The sequence below is a fragment of the Camellia sinensis genome, chromosome 11 (assembly GCF_055761805.1).
Source record: "Camellia sinensis isolate YWXY chromosome 11, ASM5576180v1, whole genome shotgun sequence".
Lineage (NCBI taxonomy): Eukaryota > Viridiplantae > Streptophyta > Magnoliopsida > Ericales > Theaceae > Camellia > Camellia sinensis.
In genome coordinates this window covers 107,885,815-107,894,841 of record NC_138971.1, presented here as the reverse complement: position 1 = coordinate 107,894,841, position 9,027 = coordinate 107,885,815, and the positions used below count along the sequence as shown (strand labels likewise).

The 9,027-nt window shown below is 35.9% G+C and overlaps 1 protein-coding gene across 1 annotated transcript; it reads left to right on the top strand.

Moving 5' to 3' along the window:
- Positions 1-573: 573 nt before the first annotated feature.
- LOC114273092 (glutathione S-transferase U17-like) lies at positions 574-2,738 on the top strand. Its single transcript, XM_082894451.1, has 2 exons — positions 574-1,330; positions 2,123-2,738. The coding sequence occupies exons 1-2, from the start codon at positions 1,013-1,015 to the stop codon at positions 2,495-2,497; spliced, it is 693 nt and encodes a 230-aa protein (XP_082750577.1). The 5' UTR covers positions 574-1,012; the 3' UTR covers positions 2,498-2,738.
- The last annotated feature ends 6,289 nt before the right edge of the window (positions 2,739-9,027 follow it).

Sequence of the window (9,027 nt, the reverse complement as noted above, 5' to 3'; positions counted from 1 at the left end):
GAGCAACCTTATTGACCCAGGTAAAATTTATCTATGATAAATCTAATTTTTGCAGCAAGAAAGGTGAAAAACCATATTCATCTTTAAATTTATCCTGAGATAGTGATGTGTGTGCAGATGGGCACCATCCAAAGCAAAGAAAGCGTGTGGAGAACACCAATTTGATTAGAAATGAAGATAGCAAGAACATGATTCACAACATTTACAAGTTGCAAGCTGAATTACACTACTAACCAAGCTCAGAAAGCGCTTGGCCTTAACCTTTTTTTATTTTTATTTATATTTGTTTATAAAGAAAAAGCCAAGCATTTGAGAAAGTAGGGACAAACTGGGTATTTCAACTAGTACCAGCACAGTCTGTTTGTTCTGCTTTTGTTTTTTTGGTTTTTGTTGTTGGAAACAAAAATATTGAAAAGTTTGAAAACACCCATCTTTTTCATTTTTATGTGAATAAATTTTATTTTTTTAAAAAAATCCAAGAACAAATTTTTTTATTTTTTTGGGTGTTTTCTAAAAAGTTAGTTGTTTCTTCGCCAATGGGGTTAAATAAGAAAATAGCAATGCTAGGAATATAGAATAGATCAAAGAAAATACAGTTGATGACTAGGATTAAACCCAATTATGATGGGATTTCGTATTTTGCAATCTGCCTTGAAAAGTTATTCCGAAAATTATCTCAAATTGAAATTTACAGTATAAATTTAAACTTTTTTGTTGTAGGGTCAAAATCAGAGTGAATGCCGTTATTAAATTAAAAATTTTGAATATTTTTGTGAGGAAATTTTTTTTGATATTATGAAAATGATCCCAGCTACCTCCAACCCACCTTGAGAAGTTGTTCAGTAAAAATAGCTCCTACCTACCACCACCTCAAGCTCACCTCACACCTACCCTTCTTCCCCATCTCATCCCACAAACATAAAAGCCCTCTGATATTCTTTGATCCTTCATCAATTCACTACCATATACCTTAATATTCATATTCAACCCCCTCTGTTTCCCAGAATCAGCCATGGCGACGAGCGACATAAAACTTATTGGTATGCGGCCAAGCCCATATGTGAATCGAGTACAGTATGCACTTAGCATGAAGTCCATTGACTATGAGTTTCTGGAAGAGAAGTTTGGTTCCAAAAGTGAACTACTCATTCAATCCAATCCCATTCACAAGAAAGTCCCAGTTCTAATCCATGCTCACAAGCCCATATGTGAGTCTCTCATCATTGTACAATACATAGATGAGTTGTGGACCACTGGTCCTTCCATTCTTCCTACTGATCCTTATGATCGTGCCATTGCCCGGTTTTGGGCAGCCTATATTGACGACAAGGTATGGCTAGCTGAGTAATTCTCTTACGTATGTTACAAGGACACGTCTGATTGTTTGATTATTTTTATGAAATTGGATATCATTGAGATTATTGATAGGATTTGGGGAATTGTTATATCAAGAAATGGACGGGATATATAATTTAGATATCAGATGTGATTATGAATATGATTTAAGGGAATAAGTCATGGCATGGTATAAAAAGATGAGATTAAGGATTAGATAGGAGTGTACATTATTTGTATTATGATTGGTTACCGTTAGGGGAAATCCTATAAGAAAAGTTGTGGTTTTTGTGGTGAAAGTTACAAATTTTTGTGTTAGAAGCTATGATTTTTTTGATAAAAGTTATGAATAATGAAGTTACGGTATGCATAATTGAAGTTATGCATATCAAAGTTACATCACAAAAATTGTAACTTCCATCACAACGATTCATAATTTTTTCATTTTGTGGTAGAAATTATAATTTATGAATTGTACTTTTTGTGGTACATACCCTTCATAATTTCTACCACAAAATGGTGAAAGTTACCAATTTTTGTGATGACAGATGATTTTTGTGATTAGTGTCACACAGTTGTGGTAGGAATTATATATATTTTTATATTGTTCAAATCAAATGCACTTTTTTTTTTGAGTGCACATGAGCCTTTTCCTAGTCTATATTCTAATTTTGAAATGTCACTTGCATATCATTCTAGACAAAATAAATAATCCTGCATAATTTATTTTTATTTGTAAAGCAATTTTCAATCTCCATTCATTTCATGACACAATCCAAATGGTCAGTGGTACCCATCCCTGAAGCAATTTAGGATGGCAAAAGGAGAGGAAGAAAAACTAGCGGCTGTAGAAGCAGTGAAGGAAGGGTTGGCATTGTTGGAGGATGCATTTGTCAAGTGCAGCAAGGGAAAGAGCTTCTTTGGTGGGGATAGCATTGGTTACCTTGACATAGCATTTGGGTGCTTCATGGGGTGGCTAAAAGCGACCGAGAAGCTAGCCGATCTGAAGCTGCTCGACAAAACCACGACGCCGCATCTGGTGGTTTGGGCTGAGAGGTTTTGTGCAGATGGTATTGTGAAGGATATTATGCCAAAAACTGAAATGCTTGTTGAGATAGCCAAGATACTTCAAGCCAAGGCCAGAGGTTCAAATCCCAATTAGAAGTGCCTCTATACATCCAGAACCCAGCCACTTAGCTAGACAGATCACAAGTTGGGGAGGCCCTTCTTATGAAAGATGGTGTTTGTGTTTTGTATTCTACATTTGTATTTGGTTAAGGTAGTTGCTAAGATATTGGGCATTGTAGGCCAGTGATACCAAGAGAGGTCTCATGTACAATTTACCCTAAACTAAAATAAAGTGAAGTAAACAATGATGTGGATGTGGTGTTGAACAATCGAAATGGCTTGTATACTGTGGCGGTGCTAAGAAATTAAATCAAGGGACACTTAGGTGCCGTTTGGTAACACTTACGTTTTCAATTTTCTGTTTATATTTATAAAAATTTAAAAAACTCAAATAAAAACTTGTTTGGTAAAATTTTTGATTTATAAATCAGTTGTCTCAGTTTATAAATTTGGCCAAAAAATAAAAACATAAAAAATGTGTTTTCATTTTGAGTTTTCAGTTTTTTTTTTTTTTTTACCACCTAACACTAGCCACCACCCGCCACCATTTTCCACCACCGTCTTCCGCCACCACCCCCCACCAGCCACCACCAGCTACCACCCACTCGCCACCACCACCTACCCCTCGCCACCCTCCACCATCACCTACCACCCACCCGCCACCCACCCACCTGCCACCCGCCACCCACCCACCTGCCACCACCCACTCGCTACCACCGATCACCCGCCACCGTCACCCACCCACCCAGCACCACCACCACCACCCGCCACCCACCTGCCACCACCATCCACCACTCGCCACCCGCCTGCCACCACCCATTCGCTACCACCCACCATCCGCTACCGTCATCCACCCACCACCAACCCGCCACCACCCACCACCACCCGTCATCCGCCATCCACCTGCACCACCACCCACCAACCACCACCACCACCCACTCACTACCACCCACCACCTGCCACTACCACCTATCCACCCATCACCACTACCCACCACCACCCACCATCTGCCATCCACCTGCCACCACCACCCACTCGCTACCACCCACCACCGTCACCCACCCACCCACCCACCCATCACTACCACCCGCCACTTACCCGCCACCACCACCCATCCGCCACCACCACCCATCATCCGCCACCCACTTGCCACCACCACCCACCACCCGCCACCACCACCACCACCACCACCACCACCCACTCGCTACCACCCGCCACCGTCACCCACCCACCCACCCACCACCACCCACCCGCCACCAGCTACCTACCACCCACCGTCACCACTTTCCACCACCGTCTTCCACCACCACTTGCCATTTCTTACTTTTTTTTATATTTTTAAATTTTTTTTAAGCATTTTGTCAATTACCAAACACGTTTATAGTTTATGTTTTTTTTTTAAAATAAACAAAAATCAATTTATAAAACTTTTATAAATATAAACTGAAAACGTAAACGTTACCAAACACACCCTTATTAATTATAAGATTGGAAATTTTTATAAAAATATTTTACGATTGACTTCAAGAAAGATAAATAAATATATATATATATATATATATATATATATATATTATTAGTAATTAGTATATCATGGACAATATAAAAAAAAAAAGAAGCTATGGATATAAGTTTTAAAATAAATTATATAATGATAAAGTAAATTTTTATATAAAATTTCAATAAAAATTCAATATAATAGTAATATTACGTCATCAACATATGATATCACCAACCAATAATAAAGAAACACATAGATGATGAACCCCACATGTCAAATGTAACTAACAATTTAATAAATTTCAAATTTTCATTGAGATTAATTATAATTATATGTCAATAATAATAGACGTCACCATTGTATTGAAATTTAGATAATAATATGACTTATCGTAATATCTTTATTTTCAATAAAAAAACAACAATTATTATTCTCATAATTTTAAAATGTCATTAATATTTCACTCTAAATAATATTTTATAATTTTTTATTTAAAATATTCTTTTTATGTTTATAAAAAAAAAAAAAAAATTATTACAAAACCCACGGGGACACGTGAACCCCTAGTCCAGCTGTGGCTCTGCCACTGCTTGTATTGGCATGAGTTTTATGAAGTTTGACACGTATAGGCATGAGATTTTACAACAAATGCATCACAAGAATTGATTTCTAGTGTTATATATATTAAACAAATTATATTTCCTGTAGTGTCGGTACACCAACTACATAGGGTTTAGGGACGCACGTGCCCCTTTCATTTTGAAAATTACATCTTTACTATTAATTAGAACAAGTTTTTCATTTAACTCATTTTTAATTTTCAAATATATTTCAAAATGTTTATATATATCTCATCTTTCTTTTCTCTTTCTTTTTAATAAATTCCTTATAATTTACCATTATAAATGTTTAATTTTATCAAAATATTCTTTTATAATTATTTTTATCTCTCTCATTTCTCTCTTATTTTTCTTTACATCTATCCTATCCTTCTTGTTATTTATTTATTTATTTTTCTTTTTGGTTGTTGTAGGCATGGTATTACATTTTAAATTGTGTTTATCATCATATTTAGTAACTAAAATAGCAAATAAAAAAAACATCGGTTAATTAAAACATATCTAAGACACATAATTTTGACATCACATTGATTTTTGATATTCTATCACTATATGAAAATTGAATTTAATTAAATTTTGTAATTGATATGGCTAAAATTTAAGTGTGTTTGGTTTCAGTTTTTTGAATTTAGTTTTCTGAAAATTATGTTTTTTTATTTTTCGTATTGTTTTTTTTAGTGAATATTTTTTAAATTTTAAGCAATTTTTTTTACTTTTTTAGATGCACCTTACTTAGATATATCTATTTGTGAAAAAATATTTTTAAAAACTTAATAAATACACAAAAATATGAAAAATGTACTGAATTTTTATTTTTTTGTATTTTTTGGTATTTAGCGTATTTTTTAAAAAATTTTGAAAAATATTATACTTTTTAAGTGTATTTATGTCAAGTGTATCTAAAAATTTAAAAGTTACTTAAAATATTTGTTAGGTCCCTTGGCTTCATTTGGGAAGTGGTTTGGCTTTTTGGCTTTTTTGGCTGTTTTAGCCTGGGCTAAAAAGCTTGGTTTGGGAAGGGCTTTTTGGCTTTTTTGACTTTTTTTTGTGAGAGAAGAGTGTAATGATTATGGATTGGATGTGATGTTTTGTTTTTTGTGGCTAAAATAGCCTATTTTGTCTTTTGTGGCTAAAATAGCCAAAAAAGCCTGGAAACCAACTTGCCAAACAGAGCTTAGTCTTGTCAATCCCACGAACAAACTCGAGTTATTGAGTTGTAAATTTCCTTTCTGTTTTGTATTGTATTGCTCGCTCGAGCGAAGGAGTCCTCGCTAAAGCAAAGGCTATGTTTGTAACAAACCTGAGAATGATGAATGTACACTCGAGCGCAAGTAGCGTGGCTCAAGCGAAGCCACTTACGGAAAAACACCCGAGATTAGTTCCTCGCTCGAGCGAGAGAGTCTACGCTCGAGCGAGCTTTGCAGTCCCAGTTTTCTATAAATACTAGTTTTAGCCCAAAACTAGGATTATGTTTTTTTTGAGATATACTTTAAGGTTTTTTGAGGTCTTCTTTTGGAGTTTTTTGTGAGTTTTCCTTGATAATTTGAGTGAGTATTGAACTCATGTATTGATAAGCACATATCAATGAGGTTGATTGGTTATATTCAAGAGTGTTCTTCTTCGGTGGAATCCAAAGATTCAAGCGTGGAGTTTCAAAGGAGTTTGATACTATGCGTAGTCGTTGATTCGACAATAGAAGTTGTGGATTCAACTTCAGTCTAATCAATTCCGAGACTAAAGTTGCAGTGAAAGATATACAGAAGATTTGAAGACAAATTGGAAGCGTTTGGGTAATTTGTTTGTTATCTTTGTAATCTTTCTTTCTTCAGTAGTGGATTGATTATTGGCGTTTTGTCCATGATTTTTTTATCACAATTGAAGGTGCTTCAATTGTGGTTTTTCCATTTAAAAATCGTTTGTGTCGATTTATTATTTTTCGAAAACAACAATCTAAATCACTTTCGGAAGTACTTGATGATTTAGATTGTGTTTTTTGAATGATTGGGAATTGGAGTAATTAAATCTTGATCTAATCATGAATCACTTAAGATTTTTAATTGGTATCAGAGCAGGTCACTCTTTATTTTTATCAAAACTATAGGAGTGTGATTTTGTGTGATTGGTGATATGGATTCAATTCGTGAAGGTAACTCGACCCATAGACCTCCGTTACTTGATGGTACAAACTATTCTTATTAGAAAGTTCGTATGAGAGCGTTTTTAAAATCCATCGATGAGAAAGTTTGGCACTGTGTGATCTATGGGTGGAGTGAACCTATTGTCACCATTAATGGTATTGATATTCCCAAACCTCTTGATAAATGGGACACAACCGATTATCAAAACTCGAGTTGGAACAGTAAGGCTATTAATTCCATTTTTTGCTCCGTCACACCTGAAGAGTTTTGTCGTATTTGCACGTGTGAGGTAGCAAAATAGGCTTGAGACATTTTTGAAACAATTCACGAGGATACTATTTCTGTTAAAAGGTCAAAACTTCAACGTCTCACCTCTGCCTTTGAAACCCTTTTATGCGTGATGATGAGACGTTTGATGGTTTCTATGCTAAATTTAGTGACATCGTGAATTCCTGTTTCACACTCGGTGAAAAATCTCTGAAGCTAAAGTTATTGGAAAAATTTTTAGGTCTTTACCCGAGAGGTTCCAATCAAAAGTGACAGTCATTGAGGAGGCTTAGGATGTTGATACCCTCAAGCTTGATCAGTTGGTTGGAAACTTGCAAACTTATGAAGCACACCAGATTTCTAAGAAAAAACAAAAAGATAGTGTGGCTTTCACTAGTGCTCATGAGACTGCAAAAACTCTTGAGACTGAGTTTGATTTAGAGTCTGAGATGACGGCTATGTTTACTAAACAGTTCGAAAAAAATTTAAAGAAAAAGAAGCCTAATTTCAGAGACCCTATTTCAAAAGACAAGAGTAATGATAAACCCAAAACTTTTCCACCTAAACTTGCTTCAAAAACTGAAAAGAAGATTGTAAAGGGGCAAGGGATCAAGTGTTATGAAGGTCAAGGGTTTGGACATATTTCCCTTGAATGTCCTTCGAAAAAGAATAGAAAGAAAGTCTACACAGTGACTTGGGATGATGAAAGCGGGTCGGAGCAAGAACCCGAAGAAACTGAATCCGGTGAAGACGGGGATAGTGCTTTCATGGCATTTTGGTCCACTTTCATTTAACCTCTTCCGAAGCCAGTGGAATTTGCTCGTGGTCAGAATCTGCATCATGCTCCCACCTTTGATGGGAGTAATTACTTGTATTGGAATATCAGAATGAGGGCGTTTCTGAGAGCTTTCGACGCAGAAAGCTGGCAAGCCATTGACGAGGATGCTGAAAGTGCTGATAATCCGAGCAATTAGAGAGTTCTAATTACTATTTGTGGAGCAATTTCTGATGAAGAACAGCAACGGGTTGCTCACTGCACAAAGGCTAAAGATGCATGGGATATTCTGAGCCAATTTCGTGAAAGAGGAGATTCATCTTCATCACTATCTATCACCTTTCCTTCCTTAGTTGCTCGACTGGATGAGGTCAAGGAGAATGAGGAGCAAAAAGAAGATGATGAGCAAAAAGAAGATGATGAAACATCAGAAGACAATAATAAGATTAATGGTGATGATCTACAACAAGCTTATGAAAAGCTTTACGATGAATCTCTAAATTTGTCCAAAATCAATGACAAACTCACTCTCAAGCTCAAAGAATGTGAAATTTTGGATAAAAAGGGAAATATTGTCATGCATGGGGTTCGCACATCTGATAATTGCTATGGGATTGTTACTACTAATGATCTCACTTGTCACTCAGCCATCATAAGTAACATTAATTTGTGGCATCAAAGATTAGGTTACATGAATTTCAAAGACCTAACTAAGATAGGCAACAAAGAGCTTGTGAGAGGAGTACCTAAATTGGGTAAGAATCTAAATCATGTGTGTAGACCATGTCAACTTGGAAAGCAAACCCGTGCCCCTCATAAAAAGGTGAACAACTTTACAACCAAACATCCTCTTGAATTGGTTCATATGGATCTTATGGGACCCACTCGCACTGAAAGCATTGGAGGTAAAAGATACATTTTTTTAACTGTTGATGATTTTACTCGATTTTCGTGGGTAAATTTTTTAAGGGAAAAATATGATACGTTTGATGCTTTCTAGGCCTTAGTCCTCAAAATCCAAAATGAACAGTGTGTTTCTATTGGGCGTATCATAAGAATCCGAACTGATCATGGTCGTGAGTTTGAAAACAATTCGTTTTTGGATTTTTGTGATATGCATGGAATTAAGCATGAATTTTCTGCACCTAGTACTCCACAACAAAATGGAGTGGTTGAGAAGAAAAACATGGTTGTTCAAGAGATGGCTAGGGTCATGCTCCTTAGTAAGAAACTTCCTCCAAAGTTTTGGGCTGAAGCCCTAAA